The sequence below is a fragment of the Spinacia oleracea genome, chromosome 5 (assembly GCF_020520425.1).
Source record: "Spinacia oleracea cultivar Varoflay chromosome 5, BTI_SOV_V1, whole genome shotgun sequence".
NCBI lineage: Eukaryota > Viridiplantae > Streptophyta > Magnoliopsida > Caryophyllales > Amaranthaceae > Spinacia > Spinacia oleracea.
Genome location: NC_079491.1, coordinates 51981073 through 51999033, shown reverse-complemented (window position 1 = coordinate 51999033; position 17961 = coordinate 51981073). Strand labels below are relative to the sequence as shown.

The 17961-nt window shown below is 37.4% G+C and overlaps 1 protein-coding gene across 1 annotated transcript; it reads right to left on the bottom strand.

Moving 5' to 3' along the window:
* Positions 1-315: 315 nt before the first annotated feature.
* On the bottom strand, positions 316-12795 carry LOC110790551 (peroxisome biogenesis protein 3-2). Its single transcript, XM_021995327.2, has 7 exons — positions 12500-12795; positions 12147-12308; positions 11858-12048; positions 11635-11765; positions 5736-5863; positions 1882-2109; positions 316-936 (listed from the first exon to the last, which is right to left on the bottom strand). Exons 1-7 carry the CDS (start codon positions 12511-12513, stop codon positions 672-674), a joined length of 1119 nt encoding a protein of 372 aa, XP_021851019.1. The 5' UTR covers positions 12514-12795; the 3' UTR covers positions 316-671.
* Positions 12796-17961: the final 5166 nt, after the last annotated feature.

Below are 17961 nucleotides of genomic sequence, written 5' to 3'. Positions count from 1 at the left end.
TAAACCCTAAACCCTAAAACCCTAAACCAAACGAGTTATTATAAACAACAAAACATATATCAAACTTTTGTAATTTTCCATAACAAGTATTTAAGTTATTACGAACAAAACATGAGCATTAGCAAACGTACCGAAAAGAATGATAAAAACTTTTAAAATAATATAACTAAAAACTCAAAAAGAATTTTGCAATTTAAAAGTTGCTTAGAAATTACATACAAGATTAAATATAAAACTGCATTTACAGGAGGGGGTAGAGGTTGGATGTTTTGAATTATTCACTGTGAGAATTGTGACATTAAAATAATATAAATATAAAACAATAATAAGGCATTTAAACTCATAATATTGCACATAGACTTAGTTCTACAATATAACTCGATCGGAAAAGAGGACTAAATAGTGAATTGTTTGTGACCTAGCACTAACCAACAGTTTCTCATTTTAACCCACTTCAACTTACGTTGGACATGTTTTGATGGTATTTTTATTGACTTGAAAGCTTTCATTTAAAAAATTCCGTATGAGGAAGAATGCTAGACAGTTTCTCTCTCTCCAAACTTCCATCTCAACAACGTCCCGTCTCTGATGCCTGATGGTGTAGAATGTAGACCAATTTCTATCTATCTGAGTCTTAGAGATAAACAACTATCGTACAATCTCGATAGTGACTACACAGTCAAGGCATTTGCATAGAGGATAGTGAAGAACAACTCGACGTCCTGTATATTTTTAATTGTTTGAACAAACTGATTAGTTGTAGGTTCATCAACTAGTAACTGACTCATTTGAGCAACTCGTGGCATTAGTTTCACCAATGCTACCCCTGATGACGGTGTTCCTGCTCCTGCTCCTGATTGATCCACAAAAATGCCTTCCACTGTTGCACTCACCACAGTTTTCAGTGATACATCTACCACGTTTGTGAACTCGTCACTGCAACAAATTAACACAACTTTATTAATTAAGCCAAGCAAAATCAAACCAAACACCCCAAACTAACTATAAACTATCAACACAACATTACTGATTAAAAGACCAATAATTAGGCATCATGTTTCAGCTTATTTTCTCTGCAGCAACAAATATGCTTCTTTTCCCCGCACAACAAATTCTCAAGTACCTGTATTCAATACTTCAATATCAGCAGAATGGGCCATATGCCAAGCATGGCCTAACTAGATTAAAAAACCAGGCCCATGGCCTGATGTTCCCCATGGAATTAAAAACACTTTTTTTTTCCGTTTTTTCAAATATCTTTCCAAACAAATGAACAATTAACTAGTTCTAGGAAGGACCAGTCAGTGCCAAAAAATTCTTTACCTTAACTAGTCTTTTCACACCTCAGATTGCCCATACAAGACCGAGACCCAACTAGGACAAACAAGCTCACGAGCTACCTCTACGTAAGGGTATGAACACTTGAAACCTCAATATTTTTTCCAAACTAACACTGCAATTTTTTTTCCAAACTGACACTGCAATTTTTTTCATAAAATCACTAATCCTAGGCTAGAGCCTTAAATATGGGCCTGAGTAACGCAAGTAACAATCAGAACTCATATTGAATTACAAATTAGAAAATCCCACACAAACTATCCTATAGGTCCAGGAAGTCCCACTTACCTTTCTAAGAAGGGATGGAGCTTCATTTCTCCATCCCACATAGAGAGCCTTGTCAGAATTTCATGATCAAGATATTGGTGTCACTCTCTACACAAATATGAATTTATGCAAGCACTAAAAGATACAAGTTGGGCAATGAGAAACAAGCCAATGTGTCTTTGTCATAAGTTAGCAGTTAGCACTAAAAGATACAAATTCGGCAATGAGATACAAATTAGAACTTGCAACTGCTAAAAAAGGGAGTTACATGCATACCTTGATAAAACTGTATACGTCTCTGTCATTAGTTGATCAAATTTGGGAACGTCAGAAAGAATTAAATCATTACTGCTCAAGGATGGAGTTAAGCTTGGTAATTTAGCATCCGCAGGCATCAAGAATTCATTCCAATGACAAGGCCTTCCCATGCTCATGAATGTGTCAAGTATTTGAACAATAGTTTCATGAAGTATTGAGGAATCAAAGACATCGCTCAGCTGCTTGCTGCAATGACAATCAGCTCAACAGCTGTTAGAATTTCCACTTAAAGATACCACCTATCGTATCACATGTTTAGTGAAGTCTCTTCAAAAACATACATGCTTCTTGAATAAATAAATTACTTCTTAAATTATCAAAAAAAATTAGAGACTAGAATTTGAGAACCAGCTGATTGATACCAAACATATATTCAAGAGGACTGGTGATTAATGTGAACTAATAACTAATCTGAGCCATTATACCTTGATAAATGGACGCTCAAGATTTCATCTGTATCATTAATGTCATTTACATAATTTTGCAACTTCCCAAACTGGTTTCTAGTTGGCTAGTTCACATTTGAATCATTTTCTTTGACTTTTAAATCAATTTGATGTCCTACTAGTTTTTTCTCTAGTTTCAAAATCAGATGAACGAAAACTATACTACCTCCGCTTTTTTTTGTTCAACTCATTTACTGTAAATATGTTTTGAAAAAAATGAGTGGGTGTAAGATAAAGTAAGAGAGAGTCCGTAAAAATGAGTGTGGGGGTAAGATAAAGTATAAGAGGGAGAGAGAGAGTAAAGAGGTGGGTGGGTGTAAGAAAAAAGTGAATAAAGTAAAAGAATATAAGTGTAAATATTGTCGGATAAGATGGTAAAGGGGTATGGCAAAAATGGAATAAAGTAAACTGATTGGGGGGGGGGGGGGGGGGGGGGGGGGGGGGGGGGGGAGGGGGGAAACCATCAATAGAAAGTGACGATTCATGTTAGCCGACCCCAAATCACTTTGGGACTAAGGCTTTGTTGTTGTTGTTGTTGTACTTTTAAGGCATGAAATTGGAACAATTTTGTGCCAATAATTGAAGCTATCAATTTTTGGAACTTTTTCGTGTTTCCAATAATTAAATTACATATGTGACCTTGGTTCCTATGATTAGTTGCCCGTATTCTATTAAAGACTACATTACCAACTACCTAGTTTCAGAAAGTATTTGGAGAAGTGATGGATTAATGTCAGTGAGTATTCATCCTAAGACACACATATTTGATAACATTCTATTATCTACTGACTACTGAGCTTATCAAGTGATTGAAAACGGAAAACCTTGTCTCCTAGGTGTATGCCCAAAGATGACTCGAAAAAATAACATATGATTCTCTATAATTTAAAGATTTCATATACTCTTTATTGAGGCTAGGGTTTCGTCGTTTCTGTTGGTTGGGTGGTGTAATGTGTTTCTTCTACGTCTTTGCCAGTCTTGATAAATAGACGAAGACCTTGCTAGCCATTTGCTGCTAAGAAGGGGCACAGAAAAGGTGAACCAATGTTTTTGTAATTGGAATGGAGCATTTATCTAGGCGATTCAAAGCGCTTGCTCAGAATCTAAATTTTAATTTCCACCATGCAAGAAAATTCAGGTCATTGACGTCATTCATTTGTTTCGCTAACGACCTTTTGATATTTGCTAGAGGTGATATGTGTTGTCTATTGAGCTTTTATAGGTTACTTCCGTAAAACTATTCAAGGCTTCTGGTCTAGAAGCTAATTCTGACCAAAGTAGTATGTAACTCTGTCAGAATGCGCTTCATATGAATGTGGGGGAGGGCCCTTTTAGATAACTGGGGGTTCCTCTAGCTTTAAAGAAACTTTTTTTGACAGAAATAATTTTAGCTAGATTCCTAGAATCACGACTTGGTCTGCTAAGCAATTATACAACGTTAGCAGGCTTTATTCGATGGAGATGATTCTGTTTGGCCTGTTGCAGACTTCTCTGCAACAAATGGCCAGCCTCACCGAAGTTCCCAATTAGCAAGATTTATAAGCAAATAGTATACTGCAGCCAGAATGTTATTCCTTGGGGGGGGGGGGGGGGGGATGTTTGGAATAGGGTGTCCTTACCTAAGCACAGATTCATCACTTCATTAGAAACTTTGGAAAGGTAACAAACAAAGAGCAAAGCTTCAGAGGTTTAATATTAGCCAAACTGATGTATGTCTCATCTGTGGCACAGATACTGAAACACACCAACACTTCCTCTTTGAATGTGAATACATTAAAAGGAAGAGCCAGCTGCATGTCTTCCAGTCGATCAGGGGGGTCATACACGGATTCCATGATCAATTGGAAAATAATCAGTGTTGCTGTGAGTGGTCTGGTTTATAAAGTTTGGCAAGCAAGAAATGATGGGTTCTGGAACAACAAAATCCTTGGTATAGAGAAAACTGTAGAGGATGTCAAATACATTGTATAGAGCATATTGGGACAAGTTAGCAATAGAGACGGTGTTTGGATTTCAACATTTTAAATAGCTGATTTTTTTCTGTTGTTTGGCCTTGCTAAGGCCTGTCCTGTTTTCTTGTTTCTCCCCCTAGCTACTCAGGGTCCTGCCTGTAACGTGGAGATAGGTTGTTAATGGCTGGAATTTTGAATGGCATAAAATTCTATGATATATCCAAAAAAAAAAGATTCTGTTTGGTATATAAACATATTGGTGTCAGTTACTCTTCATGCCTAGCTATGAGAGAAGTTCAGATATTTGGGAGAGTGATCTATGTACAGGAACTGCTAATCCTTCTTCGAAGGCTTTAGTCTCCCGGGATCTGGAAAGCAGTTGCTCTGAACTACGAAGTTTAGGGATATTCTGATCTGGAATACAGTTGTTGTGTGTGCTGCGTAAGTTGTCCTATGACTTTCGGAAGTGTAAATGAAGCAAGACAAAAAGTGAGCACGATAAAGCCATGTATAAAAGTTCTTGCAAGTAGAAAGTGGGTGTTGGATCATGGAGGTTTACAGCAATGAATGGTTGGAGAGGAAAAATATCTATAAAGAAGCTGTATCAAGGTGTGAAAGGACCTGTTTGACTGTTCTCACATGTTCCATGGAAACAAGTCGTTCAAAACAATCTGGTAAACTTAGTGTATCTTCACATCCTGGTTCACTGTTCACCAGAGGTTAGCTTCAAAGGACATGATGCTCAAAATGGAATACACAAACTGATTTTCTCTGTGCTTTGTGTGGGTCACGAAATGAGCCATGGATCATCTTTATTTCAGGTGTGAAACTTTTCTGCAATCTGGAAGAAAATATTGCATAAAGACTGTTTGTTACTTTGAGAAAGAGGTCTGGCTGGCTGGCAATACTTGCAGAAAGGAGCAAGTGACAAGGAAGTTATATGGTTCAAACAAGCTCTTTCTTTGGCTACTTTAGCAGCTAATATGGCATCGAAATTAATTGGACATTAAAACAATAAGATTTTATTTTCCTCCCTTTCATTTTCTTAATACACACATGTTTATCATCCAACGTAGAATGGAAATAGTTCAAAGATGCTAAATTTCTATGGCTCATATCCTGCAGTGATGTAACCATGGACCATGGTAACATGGAAATAATCAAGGAAATTTTGACAAAGGCAGTCTCAACTATGGACGTTCACCTTTAAAAGGTCCCAACTACAAATTGTTCCTGGCAGGACCTTTTAAAGATGAACGTCCATGATGCTAGTTTTGTAGACAACTAGACATTAATGAGCAAATGTCACAATTACGACAAGATTAGTTATTCTGAGAAAAATTTATACAGCCCTTTTCTATGTAGCGAAATACAAAACAAGGTTGCCTAAATGATTATGCAACAGATAACTCACCTTTTTAGAACTTCTGCTGCAGCAACCTGCATATTGAAGACTAAAGCAGGCAAGCCGTGGCTAGCCAGAAAATCAGCTCTGGCTAGAAAATTCTGCTCATCATCCTGATCCATGAGGCTAGCTTCTTCCTGTAAAGTGAAAGTAGCTTTAATTAACATCTTTTCTTCCATTTTCCTTATCAATTACAGTGAAGTTTATCTTTATCTTTTCTGCTATTAAGATAGTTTACTCGTCTCCAAAGACAACCAAACATAACATCAGGAAATTAAAAAGGCAAGAAACGACACAAGACACAACCCTCCCAAATGCCCCAATGCCCCTGGGGATAAACAAAAAGTTACTCAAAGCATCAAAACACGAGAAATAACTTAGACAAACAGTGATTAAAACCAAGGGGAAAACACCAAGAATAAAATACCCCCTTGCCTGCTAATTGATTTCCATGAGTGAGTATGACTGAATTTAAATGTAAATAAATGCCTTGCATTGTCACTCTAATTAATGCACCACGCCATGGAACCTACCAACCAATGGCAAGTGTATTTCTTTGTATAGATACTATTCCAATGGAAATTTTGTGACTCAATCCACCTATACGTCTTGGTTTTACTACTATAATGGGAGTCACCCCACGAATTACCTGAAACAACATAGTGAATTCGTTCCAATCTTCGTTGAAATTTTACAATGTATGGGCTAGATAGGCGAATTGTTACTTGTTCACGTACAAACTTAGCAAACATGTTATTTTATAAGAAAATGGATTATATTAACAGGTCAGAAGAAGGGCAACAACCAGAAGAGGGAAAGCTGTTTTCTACAACAAAAAAAAGTAAATTAAAGAATACCCCAGTTCCCTTGAACCACCCCAACCAAGTACCTCTTGAAAAAGCCCGTCGCCTTGGCCCATAAATTAATTAACCACCATTCACCATATAGGGTTTAACAATCAGTTGTAGGCTAAAATCACTTACAACACAGGAATCTATATACCCCGTGCTACACAGGAGATTTTTCATTTGACCATAAGACCACCCATGCAGGGTGCAGCACCAATACTAAGCCTAGCATGAAACATTTACTGCTTATCCAAAACCCTGCTTCCAGCATTTTGACTATTTATGTTTCTCTTGTTGCTTCTATAGTTATTGCTATTGCTTTCTTTACTCTAGCTACTAAGATCACTCAGTTCCGAACACTGTCTCAAGTCACCCACAAATTAGAAGCATTTTGTAAACAGTGTAATCTTCCCTTTCTGTATGTGCCTAATATGTATGTTTTTCTAAAATTACTGGAATGTATTCGATAACCACCCTTTTCCATTGGGTGTGGCTCCAGGCTCCAGCTTACATGAACCATAAAGCCTCCAATTCACTATGGACATAGTTCATGTAGTGGTCTTCAAGCTAAAGGCACAAAACTTACCTGACAGAACTTCCTAATAGGCTTCACTAAAAATGCAAGCAACTAACGAACAAAATATTGTGATCAAAGTCATACAACTCCCATTTCAAAGATATATATGTAAATGAAATATTTGCTACTTGATTCTTTGCACGGTTGACATACGTCTTACCCAATTAGGAGAAAGTTACTCAGTCAAATGAAGGTCCATGAGTTACTTTCAGCTAATGATGTAAATCATGCTCAACCTAACGAAATACTCTTTGTCCACTAAATCTCTCCAAATTGCCCCTAAATCTCTTCATTCACTCCAGATACAAGTCATGTTTGCCAGTATAACTACATATTTAAATCTTGTTGGTTGATTAATATAATTAGTGACAGCCTAAGGTTTTCTTGACATAAATCAAATAGTTCAAATGAATAAAGAGAAGGAAAGAAAAGGCAGGAGTGAACATGGAATTAGCATATCCATTGGAAAGGTTTTTTGGGGGGAAAAAAGGGGGGAGTGTCCATTTGTTACAGGTATCAAACTGTTTGATTTAATATTCAGGACATAAGAGAAACTTCTTTGTTCAAAAACCTAATCAGAAAAGAATTGGAAAACAATAAAAGAAATTTGTACTTGTAAGCTTTCTTCGCATCCAAATTCTGCCAATTTGGTGAGTGACTGAGTGAAGTGCACTGTTTTAAAAAATTACTCATAGCAGCCATTAGCCAGTATAATAACTGTATAATTAGGGAGTTGAAGGTTAAAAAAAACTAGGCAAAAGAAGGCATTTCAACAATACAAACTCAATACCAAACAGCAACCTAATTCTGGTCTTCCTAGAAAGAGGGGGCATACAGGAGGTACGATGTGCACAACCTTCCCACAAACACTGTTGTAGTGTTAAAGTAGCACCACTGCAACACACAAAAACACTAGCTGTAGCAATCATTTTATCATTCGCTTAAAGATCTCATAAGCGCTTGAACAAACTTAGTGACCGAAACAGAGAGCTACAGCTATTCACGAAAACCCCAGATGATATGGTTATGTCAAACAACATTGGAAACATATAGTATCTAACCTTCAATAAACTAAATATCAACTACTACTCTCATTCTTTTCATTAAAAAAGTTTTAAAAAATTAAAAATTATAGAACTACTCTCTTTCAACATCAGTGAAAAGACCTATATCTTAGTTTTAAAAAGGGCGCGCCCAAGGCATAGGTCCTAGCGCCTAGCCATGACAGGCTCAAGCACCCTCCAAAAGGTGCGCGCCTTTGCGTCTTTTATCCAGGCTCAAGGCCCAACGCCTTATGGTATAAGGTTCCAATTATTGACAAGTAATACTTATTTATTTTTTAAAAAGGCCAAAACCACGTGACTTTAATGGTTTCCTAACAGTTAGAATTTACTATATTGAAAAGAGGAGAGAGCAAACCCTAACTTTTTCCATCTTTTCCTTGTCTCTGTCAGCGACAGGTTATACAAACTCCTCCTTTTTCTATTTTAAACTGTTATATGTAATGTATGACGTACTTCTTTTGATAATCTAAATGAATAGTTGGTGACTAAAAAGTTGATATGACTTTAGCCTATAAAATAAGATGTAAGTGGGGTAAGTGGGGAGTAAACAATTGTAATAAAAGATAGTGGGGATATTAAAGTATTCAAAGGTAAGGAAGAAATGATAAAATATGACTAGTGAGGTCCATGGAGTAAGAAGAAAATTATAAAATAAGAGGGAAAGATTCCATAAATGGAAAGTGCACCACTTAATAAAATATGGAGGAGAGTATCTGATATAAGCCATGAACAATTGGGAGAAAAAAAAACCTTAGCTTTGGCTGAGACTATTATCTAACTTGCAATTGATTTAAAGTACCTCCGGTCTTTTCATTCAGGCTGATGTCGGTTTTGTAACATTAATCTAGCTAATCGTTCAGATATCCATTACAGATCTTTAGCCCTTACCCTCCACATTCCTACCAAAGGGTTTCAGTTGAAGCTAGCTTCCACAGAGGACAACAGCATGCCGACTTGGAATTTGAGACAGCATCTCATAGCAAAGGAAGATGCTAGTGCTTAAAGCACAATCATTTCCGGTAGATCTGGAAGAAAGTTATCTACAAAGTTGATGTGTCATTTGATGGAAGCACTTGAAATTGCATGTAATGAGGTCCATAATATAGTTCAGAGGGCAGAAGAGTAACAAAATTTAGGACAGACAGATAACACTATAGGCAAAGCTGCTTAATATGATTCAGTAGAAAGCTGCTAGGATTTTCTCTCAATAAAACGTAGATTAGGTATTCAAATTTTTGTAGCATGAAAAATGAGTTAAATAGAAAGATTTGGTTAACATTTGTGATGGCTAAGATTTAATATCGTTTTACTTATTTATATTATTTTCTCCTGAACTACCTTAAGCATTGAGGTTAATAACTATAGGCAAAGCTTGTTTCAGGCTCAAACTTCTTAGTTATGCCTCTTCACAGCTAAAGTTCAATGATATGCTCACCTCAACAAGGAGACATCAACCTAAAGATCAACTTTGTCATGAATCAAATGGTTCAACTAACCGCTACTTAAGATTTAAGAATCACATTTCACCTACGAAAAGCAGAAAAGACCATGTTCCAACATCTCTTATCTTCTTCACTTTCTAACTACGAGAGTGAAAGGAGGGGAAGCATCTTAATATGATTCAGTATATCATACAGCAAATGTAATTATTCAAATGGTAACTCAGAACTGCTATCCACCTAGAAATCTAACTTATACTCACAGATTAAGACAACTGCTTGTAAAGTAAGCGAAATGATAACACAATAATATACACATTTTATGTGCCATATTAGTCCATTGTTTGTCATATTTCTTTCATATTTTAATCTTAAAGTGCTATTATTCGTTATTTTCGATATTTCTCTCCTCGTGTTTGTTTTATTTTGTTTTGTAGTAAGTAGCTCAAGTTGGTAGACCTCGGAGAAGATGTTGGTAGAGTGAGTACGAATGTACGATGTCTAGGAGCCATCCACGTTTACAAGGTGTTTACATTGTGATACAAATAAGAGTTCAAGACAAATACAAGAACACCGGGCAGCCAATACCACGGCGTACCCGTGGCCTACTTTACATCCCACACCCGAGCCGTGGCAGCCTTCTCTCGGTCCCGTATTGAATGTTTAATGAGCTAATTACTAGAGTTTAATAGTTAGTATACTTCTTATTATATTTAGGTATAAATACAAGTAGTATAGAAGACCTAAAATTACTTCGGATATACTCCAGAACAGAACTGGAACGCCGAGGACGAAGGGTACGGCATATTTCATTGTTTTGATTGTTTTTGGTAGATTGACGTGACTTGTGAGCTTGGAGTTTTGATTTTGGGTTCAATTACATAAGTTGACTTTGTTTTCTTGGTTATTGAAACAAGATTATCATTCAAGGCTTAATTAATAACAAGTATTATTTCTTTGATTTTTTCGTTTATCTCATATATTAGTTTATTAGTTATGTTCTCCTTGATATATTATTTTGTTTGTTTGGTTAATATGCGTGAGTAGTTTTATAATTTAGGGTTAAGTAAACCCTAGTCATGATTGATGTATGATTTATTATTTTAATCCCCAAATTAATTGTTTAATTGTTCTTGCTTAATTGATTGTATAATCTCCAATACTAGATTATGAATAATTAGTATTGTTATCATTCCATTGTCTTTACCGTAACGGGAGTTGGGTTTTGACGGATTTGAATATTTCAATTAAGGACATGAATTTCTCTACGGGAGTAGGTAGAAGGGATTGTTAGGAAATTGTGGTATTGAGTTTAATGTCTTTAATTTGCATGATTCCACGGGAGTAGGTCTTGATTGCATTTTAGGGAAGCCATTGATACTCGGGAGAGATTTATGGTATTATTTAAGGTTTACCTTTCCTCGTGAACATTTATTTAATTAGTTTGGGATAGGAATTTATCTTTACATTGATTATGCTAGTGGTGATGCTTAACTCTAGGTGTTTTTAATCCTTGATTTTAGTCTTCTTATTAATTACCTTCTTAGTTAGAATTAGTTTGATAATCCATTCTCAATCTTTGATTGGCTACTCGCTTACTTGCCCGACTACATAGTTAGGAGGTCTAGTTAGGTTATTTTTGATAGGCACGCGACAGCCTTGTCACGAAATATTGCCCACTGATAACAAGATAACACAATTAAGGAAATATCTGTCAAAAACGGATGTTTCGGTAGATCATGCACTACTTCCTTCCATTTCTGAAGTAGCACTTGTTCCATTTCTATTCAAGGGTTTAAGGGAGCAAGGTCCATAACTATAAGGTTAACGACATGTTTAACAGCCCTAGACCACTATACGCAACTAGAGAAACAGGTTAAAAAAATAACATGTACTAACAATCCTTAATCGAGAGGTATAAAAAGTTGGACACAGAAAATACATACAAGCACAAGAGATACAGAAGAAACAAATTCTTACTGGCAAGGGAGAGTTTTCCTGGCATCTTGCAATATCAATGTACAGATGTCTTCCCAGTATGTTCACTTGTATTTTAACAAATAAGCTTAGCATAGTAACCGACCAGAGTGATGAAACCAATTTCGTGAAACCTGGCAAAATAACTCTTCCATTGAGAAATAAGAACAGACTTTTCAACAGTTCACAACCAACAAGTCAAAATAGTAAACCAAAGACAACATACTCAGTACTTTAAGTTTATCCCACAGTTCCAGTTTCTCAGGACGGGTCAAAACATCCTTTCCCTGTTTCAGCCTCTCAGTCAACATCGAAAGGTTTAACTCCTCGTTTATCCTAATGCTTAAGAAGTTCATCGCTCGAGGCAATGTTGTTGTGTCAGCTATTTTTTGAATTGTCTGGAAATGTTCTTGCATTCTACAAGTTGGAATAAAGATAAAGTATTATAAATTATAAACCAAAAGACAAGTTTTTCACCAAGATTCACTCAAAAACAAGATGAAGTTCATCTTAACTGAGCCTTAATGCTTTCATCATTCTCCCGTTGCACAGCGAGTTCGAATTCGAGTTCAGCAAGCCGGCGTTTGTGGGCATTATACAGCTTGTACAGAAAATACCCACTTCCAGCTATTCCCAATGAAACAAAAACCTTCTTCTTGTGCCTTCTCCAAAAGCTCCTATCCAACACAAAATGACCCAAATAGACATAAACATAGCATAAACCAATTGAAAAAATCACCAATGCACACCCTCAATTGAAAGAAAAATGCAATTACAAAATAACCCAGATGAGAAAATCAACAACAAACGCATAAAAGACAATCGGTCAATCAATGAATAACAACAGAAGTTTGAGTGTAGAACAAACCTTAAAGAGTTCATGATTCTATTTTGATGCTAGGGAGACAAATTAGCCATATTCAAGCCTAGGTAATCAACACAATGCTTATGAATTCTACCAAAAGATGCAGAAATTACGAGTAATTTTTCTTATAATCTGCCAGAAGAGATAGATGTGAACAGCCACTGAAGAAGAGCGGGAGAGTGGGGAGCCAAGAGTAGAGATTTTGTGAAGGAAGAGAGATTTAAGGTTGCGGGGCGCCTTGTGGCTGTTACGGCAGATGGTAGCCGGTGCAGCGTGCACTCTATCGAGTTAAACTATGGGTAATGTGGCAAATTAACTCCATACCTTGGGCAAAATATGGTTTATGCACCCGCGTGCATAATGGTAATTGTGCACCATCTTTATAAATGAACATATAGCTCAAATATAAAGAGTGATTTCCGTCAATATTATACAAAGATACGTTAAAGAGTAATACCACTTTGTAACACCCCACAATTCTCTCTTTTTTAAAATAACTTTTTAACATAAAACGTAGAGAACTATCAAGACATTATCGCCCGTGTGAAAACGTAACGGCTTATTCAGAATTTTGCAGCGGAAAACATAAAACAAACTTTTAGGTTTATAAATAATCGATTACATATTAAATCCAAAAACCAATTAACGGAAATAAGGAAATATAAATAGTACGACAAATTTCAACTCCAAATTAACAAACCAAGTCACTTAGCAAAACAAAACTAAATGCAAGCTCTCTAATCCCGATCCCAATGATGCATCATCTTCAAACCTGTAGATGGCAACGCTTATTATATTGATCCTTAGAGACTGCTCACCAAAATGGGTCATCACAGAATCAATAAGGCATAGCCATGATCAACACACACAAACAAAGCACGTAATCAACAAAGCTGAGTACTACATACTAAATCAATAATGATCCTAACATTATTCTATTAAACGATCAATCCTAACATGATACTAATAAAACATAAATAAGGGCAGACAAAACATATTAATTTGAAAATCACACTTGACTAGACTAGGCTAGACTGGACTAGAACTTTTATAACAATAATATTATTTTAATTGAAATAGACAATGGACCGAGTTTTCTAGCTAGAAGCTTCACTAAGGAAGACGAGGTACGGGCACGACTCCGTAACCTCAATGACCTGCGATATCGAGGAACGTTTGAATAAAAATAGGACACGGTGATCAATCTGGTCCGAGAAAAAGGCCATGGGCTACCACCATGAACCCCAACTCTTGTTTGTCCGTCACTTTAGACGTGCACAGTCTAAAGCTATTGCTACTCAGTTTCACTTTACATGATTTACTAATTGAAACTCTGTTATGACTCAACAATCAAATAAGGCATACAATCCACATTTATTCACAACTGTTTTTATCTTGGAATTAAGTAAGTGATCACAAAGGTATCAAACAAGACTCATTCCAATTAAATTCAACCTTTCCTTTAATACTAATCAACCCCTCTATATGGGTATTGTTAGGTTATGATACATATGACAATTCATAAATCATGCGGAAACAACCATTTAGCCAGGAATACATATTATTTACACATAATCATATAGCATAATTTAGATGCATACTCTTTGTTGCGTGCCCTCCCTAGCTGCGCCTGAACCGAGCAAGAACAAGTCTTTAGGACTCCAAGTGTCGTCCCTCCGTAGATAGTCCACAGTACGTCCGGATCCGCCTTAAGATTGACCAACTAGAATCGCCCTTAAGGTACTAGAATTTTCGGCACTTTTGAGCAAGATGTGTGGCTGAATTTTTCTCTCAAAAACTCACTTTGAATACTTTGAAAACTCGTTATAAATTGTGAACCCAGGCCACATATTTATAGGGGTATGGAAAAGGAATTGGAATCCTATTCAGATACAAATTAATTAAACCTAGAATCCTACAAGAACTCTAATTTAATTAATTTATCAAATAGAATTAGGAATTTAATCATTAACCGAACTCTGCACGTTTTAGGAAACGTGCACGAACACAAACACTTACACACGCACACACGGCAGCCACGATGGGCCGCCCATGCGTGCGCACGAGCAGCAGCCCACGCAGCGAGGCCTGCGCGAGCTGCAAGCCCACGCAGCTCCCGCGCGCGCTGCGCGCGCTGTGCGCGCTGCCACGGCCTGCTGGGCCTGGCCTTGCGCTGGGCCTGGCGTGGCTGTTTGTGCGGCGCGCTTGGCTTGCTGGGCGATGGCCTGGCTTCGTGCTGGGCCCTCGTCCGGCAGGCCTCGTCCGATGCTTATTCGTACGATACGCTTCCGATTAAATTTCCGATTCCGGAATTCATTTCCGATACGAACAATATTTAACATTTCCGATTCCGGAATTAATTTCCGTTTCGAACAAATATTTAATATTTCCGTTTCCGGAATTATTTTCCGATTCCGATAATATTTCCGATTCTGACAATATTTCCGTTTCCGGCAATATTTCCGATTCTGGTAATATTTCCATTTCTGATAATATTTTCCGATACGTACCATGTTTCCGTTTCCGGCAACATCTACGACTTGGATAATATTCATATTTCCGATACGATCTATATTTCCGTTTCCGGTAATATCATCGTTTCCGGAGTATTCATTTCTTGCCTGTGACGATCTCAGCTCCCACTGAAAACAAGATCCGTCGATTCCGAATATCCATAGATAGAGTATTTAATGCCATTAAATACTTGATCCGTTTACGTACTATTTGTGTGACCCTACGGGTTCAGTCAAGAGTAAGCTGTGGATTAATATCATTAATTCCACTTGAACTGAAGCGGCCTCTAGCTAGGCATTCAGCTCACTTGATCTCACTGAATTATTAACTTGTTAATTAATACTGAACCGCATTTATTAGACTTAACATAGAATGCATACTTGGACCAAGGGCATTATTTCCTTCAGTCTCCCACTTGTCCTTAGGGACAAGTGTGCATTTCCTAATTCCTTTGTCGCTCGATGCTTGCTCTTGAACATAAGGTAAGAGTTGTCATCCTTATTATGTCCAGAGGTGTTTCTCGGTTTCAGAGTTCAACTGATCAAATAAACAGATAATCATAGCCTATGATTCATCCGAGCACGGCCATGCATTTCACAGTTTCTAGCTCTCCGAGTGGCCTTGTACAACTTTTAAGCATCTCATCCCGATTTATGGGAGGACAATCCCAATCTTGCGATCTTGAGATTAGACTTCGTTTGATAGGTGATTACCTGAGCGTTGCCTTTATAGCCTCCTTTTACGGTGGGACGGTTGGTCAACGTCAAAGCAACCAGTTCTCAAACAAGTAATCTCAAATCTCTCAGGTATTGAGGATTTAGTGTCTAATAATTTAATGAAATTTACTTATGACAGATTTTCATCTCTTACAGTAAAGTTTCATAGGTCTTGTCCGATACTAGTCTTCCCAAAGTAAGTATCTATGCAAATGATTATGACATTGCCATGTCCACATAGTTCAAGAAACAGAACTACTAGTCATCTTGCATTCTAATCGTCTAACGTTTTCTATGCGTCCAATTTTATAGAAAACTCCGACTAGGGACCATTTTCAACCTTTGACATTCAAGTTCACTTGATAGACATTTCTTAGTCACAGGACTGGTCCTGACAGTCTATCTTGAATATATCGTCAAATTGAAGGGACTCATCATTTAATAAACCACAAATTAAATGGAAAAATGAATTCTTTTCATTTATTGTGAATGATTAACCAATAATGTTTTACAAAGATTTAAACTCTAAAACTTTAAAACATTAAACAGAGACATCAAAGCCATTCTCCAATATGCTTGATTCCCATAGCTGCAGTGTGCGAGTTGTGCTTCGCCTGCGGCAGAGGTTTAGTTAATGGATCTGATATGTTGTCATCAGTTCCAATTTTGCTTATCTCGACTTCTTTTCTTTCAACGAACTCTCGTAGAAGGTGAAATCTACGAAGTACATGCTTGACTCTCTGGTGGTGTCTAGGCTCTTTTGCCTGTGCAATAGCTCCGTTATTATCACAATACAGGGCTATTGGTCCTTTAATGGAGGGGACTACACCAAGTTCACCTATGAACTTCCTTAGCCATATAGCTTCCTTTGCTGCTTCATGTGCAGCAATGTACTCCGCTTCAGTTGTAGAATCCGCAATGGTGCTTTGCTTAGCACTTTTCCAGCTTACTGCTCCTCCGTTGAGGCAGAAGACAAACCCAGACTGTGATCTGAAATCATCTTTGTCGGTTTGGAAACTTGCGTCCGTATAGCCTTTAACAATTAATTCATCATCTCCACCATAGACCAGGAAGTCATCTTTGTGCCTTTTCAGGTACTTCAGAATATTCTTGGCAGCAGTCCAATGCGCCTCTCCTGGGTCTGACTGGTATCTGCTCGTAGCACTGAGTGCGTACGCAACATCCGGGCGTGTACATATCATAGCATACATTATTGAACCAATCAATGATGCATATAGAATCCCATTCATTCGTCTACGCTCATCAAGTGTTTTTGGGCACTGAGTCTTGCTTAGAGTCATTCCATGAGACATGGGTAGGTAGCCTCGCTTGGAGTCCGCCATCTTGAACCTATCAAGCACCTTATTGATATAAGTGCTTTGACTAAGTCCAATCATCCTTTTAGATCTACCTCTGTAAATCTTGATGCCCAATATGTACTGTGCTTCTCCTAGATCCTTCATCGAAAAAAATTTCCCAAGCCAAATCTTGACAGAGTTCAACATAGGAATGTCATTTCCGATAAGTAATATGTCGTCGACATATAATACTAGGAAAGCAATTTTGCTCCCACTGACCTTCTTGTATACACAAGATTCGTCTGCGTTCTTGATGAAACCAAAGTTACTGACTGCTTCATCAAAACGTATATTCCAGCTCCTGGATGCCTGCTTCAATCCGTAGATTGACTTCTTTAGCTTGCATACCTTTTTAGCATTCTTTGGATCCTCAAAACCTTCAGGCTGTGTCATAAACACAGTTTCTGTTAAAACGCCGTTTAAGAAAGCAGTTTTGACATCCATCTGCCATATTTCGTAATCGTAATATGCAGCGATTGCTAACATTATCCGAATAGACTTTAGCATTGCAACTGGTGAAAAGGTTTCATCGTAATCCACACCGTGGACTTGCCTGTAACCTTTTGCAACCAATCTAGCTTTGAAAACTTCAAGTTTCCCATCCTTGTCCTTTTTCAGTTTGAAAACCCATTTGCTTCCAATGGCTTGGTAGCCATCTGGAAAATCGACCAAATCCCATACTTGGTTTTCAGACATGGAGTCTAATTCAGATTGCATGGCTTCTTGCCATTGCTTGGAGCTAGGGCTCGTCATAGCTTGTTTGTAAGTTGCAGGTTCATCACTTTCAAGTAATAGAACGTCATAGCTCTCGTTCGTCAAAATACCTAAGTACCTTTCCGGTTGAGATCTATATCTTTGCGATCTACGCGGGGTAACA

Bases quoted from the DNA above. Each gene is read 5' to 3' on its own strand.
- LOC110790551 (XM_021995327.2), bottom strand. The intron at 11,766-11,857 runs GTATGTTGTCTT...TTATTTTGCCAG, and splicing joins GGATAAACTTAAAGTACTGA to GTTTCACGAAATTGGTTTCA. The intron at 5,864-11,634 runs GTAAGAATTTGT...TTCACTTTACAG, and splicing joins AGGAAAACTCTCCCTTGCCA to GAAGAAGCTAGCCTCATGGA.